This window comes from Melitaea cinxia, chromosome 19, assembly GCF_905220565.1.
Source record: "Melitaea cinxia chromosome 19, ilMelCinx1.1, whole genome shotgun sequence".
Classification (NCBI taxonomy): domain Eukaryota; kingdom Metazoa; phylum Arthropoda; class Insecta; order Lepidoptera; family Nymphalidae; genus Melitaea; species Melitaea cinxia.
In genome coordinates, this window is record NC_059412.1 from 7,327,037 (window position 1) to 7,345,415 (window position 18,379).

The 18,379-nt window shown below is 37.5% G+C and overlaps 3 protein-coding genes across 3 annotated transcripts; 1 reads left to right on the forward strand and 2 right to left on the reverse strand.

Moving 5' to 3' along the window:
• Positions 1-4,510: 4,510 nt before the first annotated feature.
• LOC123662700 (piggyBac transposable element-derived protein 4-like) lies at positions 4,511-5,494 on the reverse strand. Its single transcript, XM_045597504.1, has one exon. It carries the CDS (start codon positions 5,492-5,494, stop codon positions 4,511-4,513), a length of 984 nt encoding a protein of 327 aa, XP_045453460.1.
• A 5,123-nt stretch (positions 5,495-10,617) lies between these two features.
• On the reverse strand, positions 10,618-11,445 carry LOC123662701 (piggyBac transposable element-derived protein 4-like). Its single transcript, XM_045597505.1, has one exon. The coding sequence runs from the start codon at positions 11,443-11,445 to the stop codon at positions 10,618-10,620; it is 828 nt and encodes a 275-aa protein (XP_045453461.1).
• A 2,236-nt stretch (positions 11,446-13,681) lies between these two features.
• Positions 13,682-16,500, forward strand: LOC123662702 (putative nuclease HARBI1). The gene is made up of 2 exons (XM_045597506.1): positions 13,682-14,852; positions 15,754-16,500. Exons 1-2 carry the CDS (start codon positions 14,370-14,372, stop codon positions 16,498-16,500), a joined length of 1,230 nt encoding a protein of 409 aa, XP_045453462.1. The 5' UTR covers positions 13,682-14,369.
• Positions 16,501-18,379: the final 1,879 nt, after the last annotated feature.

Genomic DNA, 18,379 nt, shown 5'->3' on the forward strand with positions numbered 1-18,379 from the left:
TTCATATTTTTCATCACAAACTGGACAAAAATACTCTTCAACTTCTTTCAGAGATCTTCTTTTAGATTGTGATCGAGATGTTGAAGGTTTCGGTTGCGATTCCGTGGCTTTAGTTTTACCCGTAAGGCGTGTTTTGCGCTTTTGAGTACCTGATGGTCCAGGGGAACCTAAATCATCAAAATTGACTTGCTTAAACATGGCGTGTCTTTTGTTCCATCAATTTCTTTTTTTCTTCCAATTGCTTTTTATATGGACTGGATGTTATAATTTCTGATTTTAAGCAAGGTCTTGTTCTATTCTTCTTTTCTTTCATGCGCGGTAATGGACTTAATTGAGCCACAGTAACAATTGGATCATCTTTTTGTGCCGTTGTTGTTGCCAAATCAGGGTCATCTCTTTGTAAATCAGCAATATTCTGAACGTTGAAATCGTTATCATCTTTTTGTGATAAATCTCCTTGTTCTTTATTGCTGGAAGCATTATTACTAGCCTCGTGGCAAGCAGACATATTAAACCGAGCAGTCACTTCATTTTGGTTCTTACTTTCATCATTTATAATTGTTATATCTGAATCAATACAAGTTTCTATACAATCTGCATCAGATGTTTGTAGCATTGAAGGACTTTCTGGCAAAACTATGTTGTCAACAGATGTTGGTTGATCATCTCGTTTGTCCGAGATACAGCTTGACAAGGGTTGAATATTATCATTATTATCAATCATATTATTATTTTGCAGAACAGGACTTTCTGGCCTTTCAGTTATTTCTACAACCTGGTTAGTAACTGAAGCCGGAGCGAAATCTGTATCATCAAACAAATCATCTGCGAACGGATATATTCCTGTTGCTTTAAAGCCAGACTCAGCGTTGGCTATAGTCGCTGCATTTTTAAAAGCATTATTGAATAGACCGGCCACTTGAAATTGGGTTATACCTCTTCCAGGGTGATGGTTCGTCCATTTTTCGCATTCGATTGCATATTTGGTTTTTAACCTCTCACGTCCCGCTAACGCAAAATGTCAAAGTTCACTGCATCCCGAGGTCCGCGCGCCGTCGACAACCGATATGCACGATATCGCGTCCACGGGCGTTCACAGTAGCAAACTGTGCCATATACAGGTTGATATTTTTTTGCATACATAACTACGAGTAGGTAGGTTAAGAGTAAAATCATAAATGAACTGCATGGATTTTGATATTTTGTATGTAGGTAGATCATGACACTATTTATCCAAGAAAATATTCCTGTGATATAATTCCCTAGTTTTTGCCCCGGCCTCGCTTGCTAAGTCTTACCTGTATAGGGACAACGAAAACAACTTTTTTAAACTTAGTAGTTTTATTCAAATTAAAAAATAATCTTACATAATACACAAACAAACTACATAATAAACTTACATCTAAAGGTTATTGAGTGTATGGTAGTCTATCCAGCACTGCCCAATGCATAACGGAGCACGGCATTTCTGACACATAACCGTCACTTGGGTGCGGACCTGACGCGCTGTGCATCGCACGCAACGTCGTCGTATGTGCTGTGTAGGTTTCCCACGGATCGTTTCTGTGTGTACCGGATAATGGTCCGAAGCATTATCCAGCCGGACTAAAGCCGATGGCATTTGCCGTATTGGGTGTGCTGGCTCGGCCCTGGGGAACCGCTTGCACAATCCATCTGCTAAAGCATAGCGGAACTGCCTGTGCGTTAAAGTGGATGTGGTTGGATGTTTCTGGTACATTATAAAAGTGTTCAGAATACTGATGTTAAGCAGTCTTGTGAACACTTTTATGTACCACTTCAGTCCCCTTTTCCTTTCTAACAAGTACATGGATAGCTTCTGATCCTTAAGATCGACACCGCCCATGTACTTGTTGTATTCAGAAATGGAGACTGGCTTGTTTATATCCTCTCCTGCACGCCTGCCGGCTACAAGTTGATCATCATGGTAAGTTGAAATTGTGGCTACTAGTTTAACGTCTTTCCAGACTGTGAGACTTATGTCACCGCAATGACAACTCACCACATGACCACGCACCACATCCTCTCTAACATTTTTGATGAGAGCGGGGACATGGCGACGCCGCCTGTTCAACGTTCCAATGAGGTCTGTGCCGCGTTGATTCAAATACCTGGTAAGGGGTAACTGGTTATACCAGTTATCCATTACCAGGCAGTGACCAGCATCCAGGAACCCCTCCATAAGTTTCAGCACTACCTTTTCAGTAGGGGCTGCAAACCCATCGATGGGTCCCTCGTGCATAGAGGAATTCTTCCCGGCATATATGATGCACCTAAGCATATATCCAGTCGTTGCTTCGCAAATTTCGAAACTTTTAATTCCGAACCGAGCCGCCTTAGTGCGTATGCACTGTACCCAGCTAAGGCGGCCCTTCCACAAAATCAACGACTCGTCTATGCTTAGGTGCTTATTTGGCGTATATAAGGTGCAAAACTTTTCATTACAGTGTTCAAGAATTGGGGTTATTTTTGCCACCTTTCTATCGTAACTCCGCGTGTTGTTTGACATGTGATCGTTATTCACAAAATGGAGGAAACGAGTAATCATTTGGAACCTGTTCCTGGACATAAGGAGTTGAAAGTCAGGCATACCCAAGATGTTGGTTGCCCAGTACTCAGGTATATGCCCTCGAGGATTGAGTGACATATACATGAGTACTGCGAAATATCTGTACATCTCTGGCACATTCGTCTCAACCCAAGTGTCCAGGTTCGCGCTGATATTACCGCTTTCAGAAAGCTTCGCGATGGTCTGCCAGGCATACTTATTCGTCTCCTTGACAATGTGATCCATAATGGTCGAATCCCATACAAGCATAAAGAGCTCGAAAGGCACTTGTGTGCCGGCACTATCAGACAGCCCGGGCGTTCTCTGATATTCCATTTCTTGCCCATGAAACGTCGAATAATCTTGGCTCCAATCGAAACTAACGGGCATATCACCCCCACCAACTTCTCTGCTGGGCTCAGCTTCCTCGGCCTCCACCACTGCTTGTGCAGATTCGAGTTCGCGGAGTTCTCTCACTACCGCTCTCATCCCTGCATAATCTTCAAATTCATTCTCGTCGTCGTCGTTGGTACCAATTTCTACTTCGCTGCCAGAATCTTGCAGGTAGTCAAACGATATCGAAATCCGACGACGACGTTGAGGGCGGCGGGTAAGCCTGCGAGGGCGGAGGTTTCTATTGGATGGGGTAGACGGCACTACCGGCGTAGACGGCATTGCTGGCGTAGACGGCATTGCTGGCGTATTGGCAACGGTCGGTGTCACCGCAGGATTCCAAGTCTAAGGAAATAATGAAATAATTGGAATATAGTTAGGAAAACTGACCATAAAACTTAACTCTAATAGATGTAAATATTGACACTTACTACCACTCTGTCTTCAACCCGTTCACCTAAGAATGGGCTCCCGATAATATTTATGTGACCGCCAGGTGTTTGACACACATTATATATGGGAAAAAGCTGGCGAGGCGCGTCGTCGGTAGGCTCTGGGGCGGACATCGCGATGGGAGCGTTCACAGGAGCCGTGCGTTCTTCGTCGTCTCTTAGTTCCATCTTAGAAAAAACAATAAACCACAAAAAAAAATATTACCACACTAGCTGTGTCCCGCGGTTTCACCCCCGTAAGTCCCGATCCCGTTTGAATATCGGGATAAAAGGTACCCTTTATGTTATTCCTGGTCTCCAGCTATCTACATACCGAGTTTCATCGCAATCGGTTCAGCGGTTATTGTGTGGAGGAGTAACAAACATACACATACACACACACGCACACACAAACTTTCGGTTTTATAATATTAGTAAAGATAATACTTCCATACGTGTGTTTCCTGTCACTTTGTATAGAATAAAGTTAACACAATATAAGTGTTTAGAATAATTTACCTACTGATAGTAATAAAAATAGAAATTACTGTAAAGTTCATTTTTCTCTTCCCTTCGTATAACGAAGACTCGAACAAAAATGCATAGTCGAGAACATCCTGTATGCAATTAGTGTAAACAACAAAATGGCGGCCATTGTTTTTTCGAGCACACAGATTCAAACTTCAAAATGGATTATATAGCTCATTTACACTTTATTTATACATATTTTGACTTTAAATAATAACTACAATAACTTATTTCATTAGTAAATAAAGTTACTTACCGATTCATCCATATTTCACACAAAACACACGAAAAAACTGCACTACGACGTCACTTGTTTCGATGATAAAAAACGACTAATTTCAACTGTTCAGAATTTTGAACTTGCACCAATAGGGGATGAGTGTGATACATCAATGGGAAGCTTGTATTCTTACCTGTTCATACATGTAAAATACAAGCGAAAATATACCTTCTGCTGACAGAAATTAAGCAGAAACTCGCATGAAGTCATAGGACTCGATATCGCGACTTTGGGACGCAGAGAACACTTTTCAGCCGACCGGATATCGCGTCATCGGGACGTGAGAGGTTAAAGGACTGTGAACGGCTACATCTAACGGCTGGAGTTTGTGGCTTTGTTGTTTGTTTTTGGCATGAGGCGGAATAGTCCTCTAGCAACAGAGACTCGAAATTCAAGATGGCTTAGTTTTGTCGCATTCGTATTTTGGCAATATAACAAGTATGCATTTGTTATACTTGCATCTAAAAGGAAAAAGAATATGCGGACCCACCATCTCCTACTCCTTCTACCAACTGAATAGGTACCTTTTATGCGATCAAAGCGATCAACGCCTCCCATCCTTTTAGTATACTCCTTTATTGCTAAAGGGCAACTGATTTCTTGTTTTGTGCCATCTTTCTGAGTCCGTAAGACAGTGGTTTTGCCAACTTTTGGATGGAATGCATTACTCAATAGTAAAACCTCCTTGGTGTCTTGCCAAACTAAGAAAGATACATTTCCCTTCACTCTCCATTTATATTGCCCTTTTGCAAGCTTCTGTTTAGTTTTGACAAGTACAGGCAGATGTGTTCTGTGTCTTCGTACGGTTCCGGTAGCATAAATGCAATTTTCATATAGATATTGCATTAGAGTGTATTCACAGAAGAAATTGTCAAATGTAACAATAATATGATATTCCTCCAGTGCTTTATTTATCAGCTTTTCAGTCAACTTCTTCACAACTTTGGATCCTAGTCCTTCCTCTGTTCCGGTTTCTGATTTTCCAGTGTATATGTAGAATTCATACAGGTACCCAGTTTTACTGTCACAGCGACACCATACCTTGTAGCCTCTTTTTATTGGTTTCAGCGGCATATACTGTTTCATGGAAGATCGGCCTTTGAAGAGAATCATCGATTCATCAATACTTTGGGATGAAGAGTCTTTGGCATTTTTCTGAGATGCCTGATTGATAAGATCCAATAATGGGCGTATTTTGTAAAGTTTGTCATAATCCTCGCTTGTCTTGTCTGGTATATGTGCATTATCATTCAGGTGCAGATTTCGCAATATCTTCTTGAAACGCTTTATGGTCATAGTTTCTGCTATTTCGTCTACCCTGAAACCAGGGTCGGAAGACCAATAAGGTCAATAAAAGGCAGAATATTGTATCCCATTATTATAAAAATCCCTATAAAAGCCTTCAGTTCTTTTTTATCTAATTCTGTCCATATTTCATCTTTCCTTTGCTCTGCATATAAGTTTGTTTGATATATTATCAAATCGTAAACTTCATCAGTGAAGAATTTTTCGAATACAGTTACAGGCCTAGTACGGCTGCTAAACATAATTGCAGGTTCCATCGGAATTTCATCGTAAGTGCTAGGTCTTGGCCTATCAGTTGTCCACATCGTTTTTTTCCATGTTTCCTCTTCACCGTCTGAATCTTCTCTTTCCGAATCTGAGTTAGTATTGGTTACTGGTGATTGTGGCTGCCTTCGTGAGGTCTGTTGGGTGCCAGAAGGACTGGATAAATTTTGAATTATTTTTGCCCGTCTAGGACGGTTACTGCTGATTGGTTGAGGTGATTGAATAAGTTGGTTTACAACAGACCTATTAATTGTATCACTAATAGGGCTATCAGGTGAATCGGGTGTGGGTGCTAGAATTCCATCATGAGGCTCATCAAGGCCATCTAAAATCCTCTGAAGTCTCGCTGTACTATACTGCACATCTTCCTCATTGGATTCTAAATTATCATCTGACACTTCGGGGTCATCAGGTAATCCAAAAATCTCCTCTAATGCGCAAGCTATCTCTAAGTCATTCAATGCCTTTTCAGTCATTTTCAAATCTGTAACAAGAAATAAATACTAAAGCTATGACCAGCTCCACGGGCAAAGGGAATACTTTTACCACCACAAAAAATCCCTAATAACAAAATTTGCGAAATCCAAAATTGAAAATATGCACGAATATCAATGAAATATACAATAAGCTTTAGAAATAATAACAACTTACCGTTCATGAATCGCAGATATCAGAGATTTATAAAGATTTATGAAGTCTTACCGAAACACACCCGATTTCAATCTTCCAAATGTCACAGCAAAAAACTAAAATGGTGACTTGTCATTATTATAGATAAAACATTTAGACCGGATATCCATAAAAATGTTACCAAAAGAAAAAAAAACTTTCCTTAAAATTCGTTCAACAAATAGTTTAGAAAAAGATGGTGGGAAATATATTCCCGCTGCCTTAAAAAGGCTTAACACGTCATTATTATTTTTTTATAAATTGTTTGTATGAAATTACGATTAAATATGAATAAGACGAGACTAGACTAACAAGTTAAATAATTTTTTTTGGCATTTCAATTATTAATAACAAAAATATTAAAGATTTTATCAAAAAAATGGGGATTTTCTAAAAAAGAAGCGAAAAGAGCCTCGTTAAACTTGAGGCAAAATGTTATTTAATTAGGCGCAACAAGTAGCCAACACCATCACCTATCCACTATTTTCCTATGGCTACTTACCCTCCAAACACTCTGTATTTGCTCAACCAAATCCGAAGAGTGTTCATCACATTTTAAAAAATAATTTTCAACTTTGGCATACAATACAGTCTTTACACAGGTTACTTGTAAAACACCAGCATCCTTGCAGGACAAGATAGCTAACATCATATGTAACAACTTTTGTTCTACGACTTTTCATAATTTGTTAGATTTTACTTTCATACAAAAAAAAGATTAGGTAAACGGTTACCACTTGCGCGTGTGAATCTGAATGTGGGGGGAAGGAAGGGCCGGAGCGGCGCTAGCGCCCTTGAGCTTGAGCTATTTAGCTAGCCGCGGCAGTCAGCACGGCGACTTGGATGCGCCCGCGTCATACGATTTTGTGTGCCACTCGTATTTATTTTACTCGTATATCGATCGATGTTATTGTATCTATACTAAAGTAATTTTATAACCATGGCGTATCGGTATTCTAATGTCGAGAACACGGGAATGGTGAGGATTCTGGCTAGGTGTGATGACAATGTGTCGGAAGCCTGTCGGCAATATGCAGCTAGGTATCCAAACTTACCTACACCGAGTCGTGAAACTATGTTACCGGTCGATGGATTGGACGCGGGGGACCTCGTGCATGGTCTCCAAGGTTACCAAGGTCAATGAACTTTTATTTATGGGGACACATTAAAACAATGATGTACATTGGTCGCGAAATTACAAGCCGTGACATGCTCATTGATAAAATAATTTGTGCGTTCAATCAAATTAAAACTACTTCGGAAGTGTTAGCACGTGTTAGTGAACAGCTGATTTTTAGGTATGGTCTGTGTGTTGGTTGTGATGATGACTATTTTGAACGCTATGTGCTCGATAGACACCGACATGCAAGGGACTTTAACACACACACACAATAATAACACACAAAATAATAATTAGCTACGTCAATAATTTTCACATATTTTGGATGTTCAGAATTCAGATAGCTAACCTACATACACATTTACTTAAGTCACTGCGACATACATACTATGATACTGTCTACAAACCCACCAAGCAATTTATATTATCAACTAGTTATTTTATTAACTAGAATTATCGGGCAGAGTAAGTGTTATTTATTACTATTATTAGCAGTGCAAGCGCGCGCGAGCGTTGCTTCGTCCTTTCGATAATGAATGAAACATGAGTTACAAATGTCACGACAGTACAATAAAAGCTTAAAAAATCATTTTTAATTAATATATTGAGTTATGTCAAAAGTCGTAGAACAAATGTTGTTTACTTATGATGTTAGCTATCTTGTCCTGCAAGGATGCTGGTATTTTACAAGTAACCTGTATAATTACATATGTTTTTCATTGATACATTTTTTTTTTTATATTATGGACTATGTCCTGAATTAAAGAAAATGTTTTTACAAGTTCCTCCGAAGGATGTGTTAGGTAGGCCTTGTTATTATTATCGCGAATTATTGTGTACTCGGTGTTTGCGTCATATAAAATATTTTTACAAGTCGCACAGTTTTTAAATATTTTATTTTTATCACGCGTAAAATGTAACCTGTTACGTACTGCAATGTGGCAATTATTCTGGGGTCTCTCTTTTTTATTTCAAAACTCACAATCAAATCATTATCGTCATCATCATCATCATCATTACAGCCTATACAGTCCACTGCTGGACAAAGGCCTCCAAAAGTTTACGTCAAAAATAACGTGAACTCATGTGTTTTGCCCATAGTCACCACGCTGGGCAGGCGGGTTGGTGACCGCAGTACTGGCTTTGTCGCACCAAAGACGCTGCTGCCCGTCTTCGGCCTGTGTATTTCAAAGCCAGCAGTTGGATGGTTATCCCGCCATCGGTCGGCTTCTTAAGTTCCAAGATGGTTGTGGAACCTTGTTATTCCTTAGTCGCCTCTTACGACACCCACGGGAAGAGAGGGGGTGGCTAAATTCTTTAGTGCCGTAGCCACACAGCACATCATCATTCATTCAATCATTATCGTAAATGTGGCTAAAATCAACTTCAATGGGTTCATCACTTTTTGTGCTTTTGCTAAAAAATAATTTACTTATAAATTTCAATATGTGGCATGAATCTTCTTCACAATTGGATCCCGGTGAATAACTGATGCTTAAATTATTTATGAGCAATGACGCAAACGCAGCTTCAAAGCCTGCACATGTGAGAAAATTATTCCTGTACACATGACTCCGTACGCTACCAAAAAATTTTTCTAACAGATCCTGCTTAGTGTCTACACCATATAGATTTTAAATTATATTCGTAAAATAGTTTATTCCGTAGACACTCCATATTTTCTAGGGTTAGCAACCAATTGCTTATAGATGGCACTACACAAACTTTTCCTTCTTTGGATATAAATTTCATAGTTTTTCAAATCTGTTTAGCTTTTCTCCAGATTTAGTCGTGCAATGAGGATGGTGTTAAAGGTTGTAGTAGCTGTTTGCCACTTTTTTTACAAGAATATATAAAATTTCCGTTAATAGAGTCAAACAGTTAAGATAAGATAATTATATAGCTGTCCTGGCATTCTTTTGGTAACAGCCCCTTGTCTGAAACACAAAAATAAATACCTAAGACCTTTTTTAATTGACATGCATCGCAATTATATTACCAGATCAATAAGAATCAAAGAAAAAAGAAGATGTTTTTATTATCTGTTTCATGAATTAGAAGCTTTTAACTTCCTGGATTAAATTTTGGAAACTCACCTTCTAAGTAGCCCATATTTACTCCAACTGTTTGGCTAAAAATTTGTGATGCAAACATCACCTTAATTTTCGGAATTTCGTTAGGATTGCAATGGTATTTAGTTATTTTTTTTAACCGGTTTATTCCTTTGTATGTAGGAACATTTTTATAAAAATTAACAATGTGCTCCCATTTAGCAAATTTATGTTCTCCCTCCATTGTGCATATTAAGGTTTCGTTAGTAAATTATTGCGTATTCCATTTAAAAAATATGGGGCCATCAAAGAGTGGGATAATCTCATTGCCATCTACCTCAAATGTTCTGTTTTTCATTTCTTTGACATTTCTTAACCCTACATAACTAAACTATATTTTGGGGTTACATAATAACTAATCTTTCGTCGAACGGACTACGCAAATAAAAACACATATTACAACGACATTAATATTTATCCAAAATATTTAAATGGCACAAAAGGAAAGTTAAAAAGCAAGTAATAAAAAATAATAATTAACGTTTACATTATTCGGCACAGTTGCTACACATGTCCACATTATGGGGTCCGCAAATTGCATTTTTGCACTTAATGCATCGGTGTTTTGACATTCTTCGAGCCTTTAAAGGACATAGGTAACAAATTTTGCGCACATTCGATGTAGAAGGAGTTGGTGCTTCTGCGTCAGATACAATACCTAATATATCTTGTATCATGTTTTTGATATTACGCCTCAAAGTTACTATTTGCAGTCGCTGTTTTAGCCAGGGCTCTACGAGTTGGTCTCCAATTTTCATGGCAAAATCACGTCGGTTTAGTTTGGATGTTCGATTTCTTACATTGTTATAAAGGTAAATGACGTAGGAATTTATAATTGAAAGATTTAGCATATTATAAAAAATACATAGTGGCCATCTTTTAGTTTTTCTGTCTGTACAAATATTCGAACACATTTGGTCAACGGTGTCGACAGCTCCCTTTGTACTGTTTTAAAAATGAATAATTTCTGGTTTCCCTGTAGTTTCATTGATGATAGGTTGGTCGTGGACTGTTGACAATAGGAAAACATCTTTGTTCGATTTAGGCTTGAAAGATACTAGAGTCATTTTATCGTCGAAACAGAACATCGTAGTGCCGATGCGGCGCGTCTTTGAATTTTTTAATTGCTCGGGTATTTCACGCTTGTTACTTCTCAGAGTCCCTACTAAAGTTAAATTGTATGGTAATTTCAACAGCTCCTCAGCCAAAGACACAGAGGTAAACCAATTATCAATTGTGATATTGCGATTAGAGCCATACAAAGTAGATGTATTTTTTTCCACAAAAAAAGTAGCCAACGGTTGTCCCTGAGGATCAGTTCCCTTTCTCAAGTACGGAATTGCATTTATTACATATTTACTGTTGACATCTGCAGCCATGACGAGTTTGATTCCATATTTATCCGGTTCGTTTGGGATATACATGCTAAAAGGACAACGTCCTCGAAAACCAACCAGCTGTTCATCTACAATGATGTATGATCCTGGTGTGTACCACTTTTGAAAATTGGAAATTAATTTATCCCACAATTCGCGAATGGGCGCAAAGTTATCGGTCAATTTTCTAGCTTCCCGAGTTTGCTTTTCGTCAAAACGAAGGCATTTTATAATGAAGTTGAATCTCTCTGCAGTCATACAAGCCTTGAAAACTGTTCCTGATCTTCTAGTATCGAAAAGCAACCGAGTTGGTAAATGGTTACTTTTCGTAGCCGCTGATATTAATAATAAACCGAGCAAAGCTTTTAGTTCCACCAAATCAATCGGAGAGACAGTATGCATTTCACACTTGTATTTATTTTTGCTAATAAGTATTTCTGCATTTGTAAATGTAATAACTTACTGTAACATCTCATCTGTAATAAAAAGAGACAAGTACTGTATAGGTTCACTAGCTCCCCTTGCTTCCTCTCTTGGTCCTGGTATGAAATGCACCATATTATGTCTCAGTGTACGAGTTGTCGCTGGTCTCGGTGTAGACGACCATTATTTATGTTTATCTTTCCCAAACAGAAATCGGGAGGCTGACTGAAGGATACGAGGATCACGAGAATCCGAGTTTCGAGGTTCAAGTGATTCTTCGCCCGAAGAATTATTACTGTCTATAATTTGAGTTCTTTGTCTTTTTCTTGAAAGTCTGACTTCGTCTTCAGACTCAGAAGACTCACCGCAAGAATGAGAATTGCCATTGGTGTCATTATGTATTTCCTCTTCGACATTATCCTCAGTTTCCGATACTGAGCCATCAGACAAGTCACATTCTGCTTCACTATCCTCTTCGAGCCATTGGCGTATCTGCTCGTCTTGGCTCCTCAAGTCCATCTAAAAATAAAACACTGTCATAAAATTTCATATCTACATACATTATATTCATACCAACATAAAGTAAAAAACACACAATGTATAAAAGAAAAATGCTTAGCACTTTATTCCAAAATAATTCAGTAAAATATTTGACTACATAAACATTACTACTTTATTTTACATCGACAAACAGTGATTGCAGTCTAAATAAATAGTAAAATATATATAAACAATAAAATAGATGTTCATCTTACCTTTAAAAAAAACTTGTTTTATGACTAAACTTTCGTCGAGTGGACGATTGAATAAACAAATCTCACTCCCTAATTAGCGTGGGACCGCAATAGCGTCACGCGATGCACTGTTTACATCAATCAGGAAGGTAGAAAAAGAGACGGCAGCGGGGGCTGCGTGGAAGTACATATACTTGATTTTTGGGAATAGGTGCGTAGTCGTATGGACGAATGTTTAGTTATCCAGGGTTAAATAAACTACTCTTGTCTCTTATATTAAACAATTTACCGCACTTACATTTGATATCCCCTGATCACAGACTGTCGCCAAAACTGTAAATCCTACTGAACTCAACATTCTTGTTAAAGTTTTAATTAGTAAGCACAGATCGCTATAATAGGCTGTTTATACTTTTTTTAAATACCTCTTATCATTACCACTAACGCATGATCAGCAATTTTATTTTGAGTTGAGATACCGTTGTCGACTAAGCCGATGATTCTGTCGCTTTTTTTATTATAATCAAAATGTGGAGTTAGGCCCATTTCATCAAAAAGAAGACAGCACAACCTGTCGTCTGGCTTCATTCTTTTTGCTCGTTTTTTTTAGTTGATGAAAAATGTTCAGGCCTGGCCTTATTGCCTCCAACGGCATAAGTCCATGTACAGAAGCGTAGTAGTATCCATTTAAACTAGTAAGCGAGGAGTCAATAAAAATGTTTACTGCATAACATTATCTTGTGTCGTGAGTGCAAGTCTCGTAGTGATTTCTCAGTTGACCACTCTCCAGTAGTGTAACAGTATTCAGCCCATTACGCGCATTAAAATAATAATTTTCGAGAATTAAATTTCAAAGCGATGAACCAAAAAAGTAACTATAATTAAAATACAGGATGTTGTAATAATAATAACAGATTTAAATTAATTTATTCCCGTGCAACATAACTGACACTTCGTAAGACTTAATTAAAAATTTCAATTTAGATACTAAAATTAAAATTATGAACACTCATACCTATCTTAATCTTTAACAATAAGAACAAATTTAAAAACTGAAGATCTAGAAATAACATGGTTTCTGCTATTCCTGACACGTGGCTCCACTCATATGCCGGCTCCGTAGAAGATCGTCGCCTGCTGTCACAAGTCGTCGAATGAATAGTTTCTAGAAAGTACTGTCCATAATGCTTATATGGCTTCAATTGTTTTTATAAAGTTCTTTACAGATGAAACCGTTGTGTCTACACGTCGAATTTTATTGCCATTCGTAGTTTTTTTTTTTTACAAAATTTAACAATTTTTAATACATTTTTAGCTTGTGACCAGAGCTGATAGTGAGGTGAATTCATTGTGATAGAACCTTTGTATATTTTGCCATTTGGGATATGAAAGGTACTGGAGTTCATTGAGTTAAATAAATTATCTAATAAAATAACTATGGTGACATTTTATAGAGGTCACCCTGCCCTGTCAAATGCTCTGTAGCCACAGCAACATTATGGCTAAATATTTGTAATGCTATTTTCACTCGCATTTTGCTCATTTTTTCTGGTTTAACATGCTCCTTTTCAAATTTGTAATTAAATTATTTCTTATTCCCTTTATTAGGTGGGGGCCGTCATACAAGGGTATCAAGCTTTGTTTGTTTATTTGTATGACATCATGGCGCCACTCTGTACCTAGTATCTAAGTCACTGCATTCAACCTTCATTGCATTCCCTAATTGACAATAATTATATTGCCAATAATTATTTCTAAAAATGTTAAGTCACCATAAATTTCATCAATGGAATTATAATTACATTTTATGGATAATTTGTACTTAAATTAAAAGTTTACTTTTACCCTTAGCTGGAGTCGCGATTTTTGCTAACATATCTGGAGTCGGGGGTATAAAATGACCCCGTAAGGTTATACCTTATTACACTTATTTCATTTATTAATAAACAACTTAATAATTAAATCGTAATTAACTTTTTTACATTTTTTATTCTTATTAATGTTTTACTATAAACTAAAAGGATCTCTAGTTTTTTTATATAATTTTTTAAGTATTAACTTTAGGAACCCTAAAGGCGTGTCCAAACATAGCGCTGCGAGTGCGCGGCAGCAACACGCGGCAATCGCGAGACACAGCTCTGATGCGCGACTAGTGTAGACATCCCAGAAATGTGTGCGCGGCAATACTGCGCGGCATGTCCTAGACACGCTGTGCTCTCAGTTTGCATTCGATCCAAAATGAAAGCGGCCGCGTGTGTTGTAGCTCTACTTATTATTCGAAAATTACGCAGAAGGAAGAGACTGAAAAAAACAAGGCAATGCTGGATACGACCACTTTTCCAACAGAGGGTAAAGAATTTGAAAGTGATTAATTATGAAATCCACTATCGAACAACACAGTTTTTAAGATTGACCTTGGAAGAATTTGAACATATACATACACTGGTGGAACCATTTATTAAAAAAACTGATACACACTGGCGTGTAGCAATAACGACGAAAGAGAGACTCGCAATAACTTTGCGATATTTGGCCACAGGAGACTCATATACTAGTCTACAATATATATTTCACGTGTCAAAGCAAACAATCTCAAAAATAGTCCCAGAGGTGTGCGATGCCCTAGTGAAAGCTCTGAAGGATGCGATAAAGGTAAAAAAGAACAACTTTATTACTTACATTATTTTTATTAAGTTTTTAATCAATCATAAATATGTGCATGTTTAATGTGCAGACAATAAAAATGAAACAATCACTATTTAATTATAAACTATTCTCAGTATTCAAATCGTTAATCAATTGTGTAAGTCCGGATCCCATACTAGAGTCACTAGAGGATGCCGTATTGGAGATATCGGTATAATGTGTAGTAAAATAACCTGGTCTTCTTTCATCGTTTTCTTGAATTGTAGACTGATTGAGTTGGTTTATACATGCCATATCAGCGTCAAATATTATAGTATTTATGGAATGTTTTACTCTTGCTAAGGTTATGGGATCGTATTTTCTCAACTCTGCCGCTACGTGCATGCCAAAAGCAACGTATAAATCGTTGCTGTTATCGCTTTGTTTTCGCATTTCTTCCAATGCATCTTCTAACATTTTATTCTCGGCATCATACTCCGGATCTTCGTGTGTTCTCTTTGTTGGCTTCCTTTTAGTTGGAATCGTAGATGCAGTATTCATGTTAGTCGTATTTAGTTCTGAAGTGCCTTGTTCTGTAGCGCTTTGTTCTGTAGCGCCTTGTTCTGTAGCGCCTTGTTCTGTAGCTCCTTGTTCTGTATTATGTGACTGCGACGATGAGCCACAATCCTGTAATCAAAACAACGATTTTTAGTTGTGTTTGTAGAATATAGGTATAGTCTTTGGGATTTAAGAAGTGTCTCCGTTTCAGCTAGGACTAAAATGCTTTCGTATGATGTCCGACTGTTTTCATTTATATCTGTCGTAGAATGTCGTAGTTAGATTTCCACGCGATTCTTTGAGGTTACCCACCCCCACCCGTGTTAAGATAAATTTCGCATTTTTTTAATGTGAACTTTATATTTTTCAGTTACCAGTATCGGAACAAGATTGGAAGATAGTCTCTAAAGAATTCGAGGAAAAATGGAATTTCCCACATGTCATCGGTGCTTTGGACGGAAAACATATAACTATTCAGGCTCCTTTTAGAAGCGGCACCGAGTATTACAATTATAAAAAATATTTTAGTATTGTACTTTTAGCATTAGTAGACTCAAATTACAATTTTATGTACGTTAACGTTGGAAGTCAAGGTCGAATATCAGATGGAGGCGTTTTTAAACATTGTGAATTGTACCGAAAGTTAGAAAATAATCAACTTAATGTACCAGCACCAGAAATTTTAAATATACCCTACACAACAAAAGTACCCTATGTCATATTAGGAGATCAAGCTTTTGCTTTAACTAAATATATGTTGACACCTTTTGCAGGAATTCATTCAAAAGGGTCTAAAGAACGGATTTTTAACTACAGACTATCGAGAGCACGTAGAGTAGTTGAAAATGCTTTTGGTATTTTGGCGTCTAAATTTAGAGTACTGAGAAATGCAATTATGTTAAACCCAACATCAGCTAAAAAGGTAGTTCTAGCTGCTGTTCACTTGCATAATTTTCTTCGAAACAGCTCTTCAATAACAACCTCTAATAACTCAATGAATGAATCAGTTACTTTAACACCGAACGAATGTATAGATGGCACTCCAACCGATATTCGTAATTTTTTGGCAGAACATTTTATGGCAAACGGGTCGATTATTTGGCAAGATAGATATTAAATAATTACGTTATGAGAAACTAGATGACGCCCGCGACTTCGTCCGCGTGAATTTATTTTTTAAAATCCCTCGGGAACTCTTTGATTTTCCGGGATAAAAAGTAGCCTATGTCACTCTCCAGGTCCTCAGCTATACCTATGCAAAAAATCACGTCGATCCGTAACTCTGTTGCGGCGTGATTGAAGGACAAACCAACAAACACACTTTCGCATTTATAATATTAGTATGGTTATACATGAATGTATGTATGAAATTAGCGTACTTACCACTGTGTCAATAGGATTACCCCTATCATGCAAAAAGTGGAAAGATTCGTAGGCAAACCATTTAGACTTGTAGGCCTTGTTTCTATCTGTAACAATAAAAGTGTCAATTCTGTTATATCCATCTGCTTGTGAGAAATACTTTCCTAAACATGTGTGTATAAACTCACGACCATCAGTCTAGTTTACCAGCTGATCAGACCGTTAAACATATTTTACAACGGTCACATATTTTAACCAAAATATTTCGATGATGATTATACGTATTTCGAAAATTATTCAATCTACGTAATTGCATTAATTCATTGATTTATTAAAAACATTCATTCAATGATTTTGCGCTCTAAGAAATGTCAAACTCAATCGGTTTGCCATATTTATTTATATTTTGGGTCGTGCATGAAAAAACGTACTATACTTAGTTGAGCATTACAAACGTGCGAACTGCGTACGAACCATATTACTATCATTATGTGAGCGAGCGCAATGCATGCGCCTGACCGCTCTCACCTAGGCTCCGACAGGCACGCACACTTACACAATTATACATGTACACGACGTAACCACAAATAAAGCTCACTCGGTTACGTAAATTCCAAGAACTACATATACCACAGTATACATTTAACTTAGATACCTATATGTAAGTAGAATAGAATCTTTTGTTACAAGTACTTCATTTTGTTATTGTTTGCTGTAGGAGTACTTATTGTCATTTCATCAATATCATTAAATAAAAGATTAAACTTACCCGAACCAGTAATGTTACTCGTTTTTTCTCTGTTTCTCTCCCTTCTGTATGAGCTTAAAAGACTTTTCATTTTGGTTTTTAGAACTGCTTTCGGTTGCTCGAAATTTTTTGCGATTTCATCCCACATGTCTTCTCTTAAATTATTGTTATGATATTCTTTGCGCCTGGTGTCCCATAATGCATTAAATGAACCATATATTTCAATAAGTCGAATTGCCGTTTCGTTATCCATCGTTTACGTCCACACACCTTCACTGACGAACGAACACTACGCGCGCGGCAACCTCGTTCGCGCGCGGCAGCAACACGCGGCATTCATGCGCGGCGGCCGTCCAAACACAGCGCGGAAATCGCGCGCGGCATGCCGCTCACGATTGCCGCGCTATGTTTGGACACGCCTTAAGCTTAATACTTACTAAAATAAATAAATAAAAACATATATTTCTTTGATCACACTGCTTTGTTATATATTAAAATAATAAAAGTTAGGAAATTCTTCTGATATAAACGAAAAAAAAAGACAATCTAAACCAAAACACGTACGAAAATTCTAAAACCTTTAGTTCAATAAATCTAACATTTGGTACATGTAATATTTTTGAATGTGTGGCCCTTACAAATAAAAAGTAAGCACTTGCTACAGTTTTTGGTACATTTTACATCCCTTTTACGATCGCATAAATAACACCTTCTTCTCTTTCGGCTATTTGTTTGGGTGTCATTGGGAGCAATCTCTTCTAGGTCTTCCTCTTGATGTTTCTTCAAAAAAATTTCCATTCTCTTTCTAAGGTCTAACGAAAAATTTGAAGTTTCCGTCATCATTCTGTTTTTGTAGTTGTTTGAGCTGGTAACGTGAGCTGAGATG

What these genes read in the sequence shown, in the direction of transcription:
- LOC123662700 (XM_045597504.1), bottom strand. Translation starts at nt 5,494, where the DNA reads ATGACCATAAAGCGTTTCAAGAAGATATTGCGAAATCTGCACCTGAAT.
- LOC123662701 (XM_045597505.1), bottom strand. Translation starts at nt 11,445, where the DNA reads ATGCATACTGTCTCTCCGATTGATTTGGTGGAACTAAAAGCTTTGCTC.
- LOC123662702 (XM_045597506.1), top strand. Translation starts at nt 14,370, where the DNA reads ATGTGTGCGCGGCAATACTGCGCGGCATGTCCTAGACACGCTGTGCTC. An exon ending in CTCTGAAGGATGCGATAAAG is followed by an intron (nt 14,853 to 15,753) that starts GTAAAAAAGAAC and finishes TATATTTTTCAG; the next exon opens with TTACCAGTATCGGAACAAGA.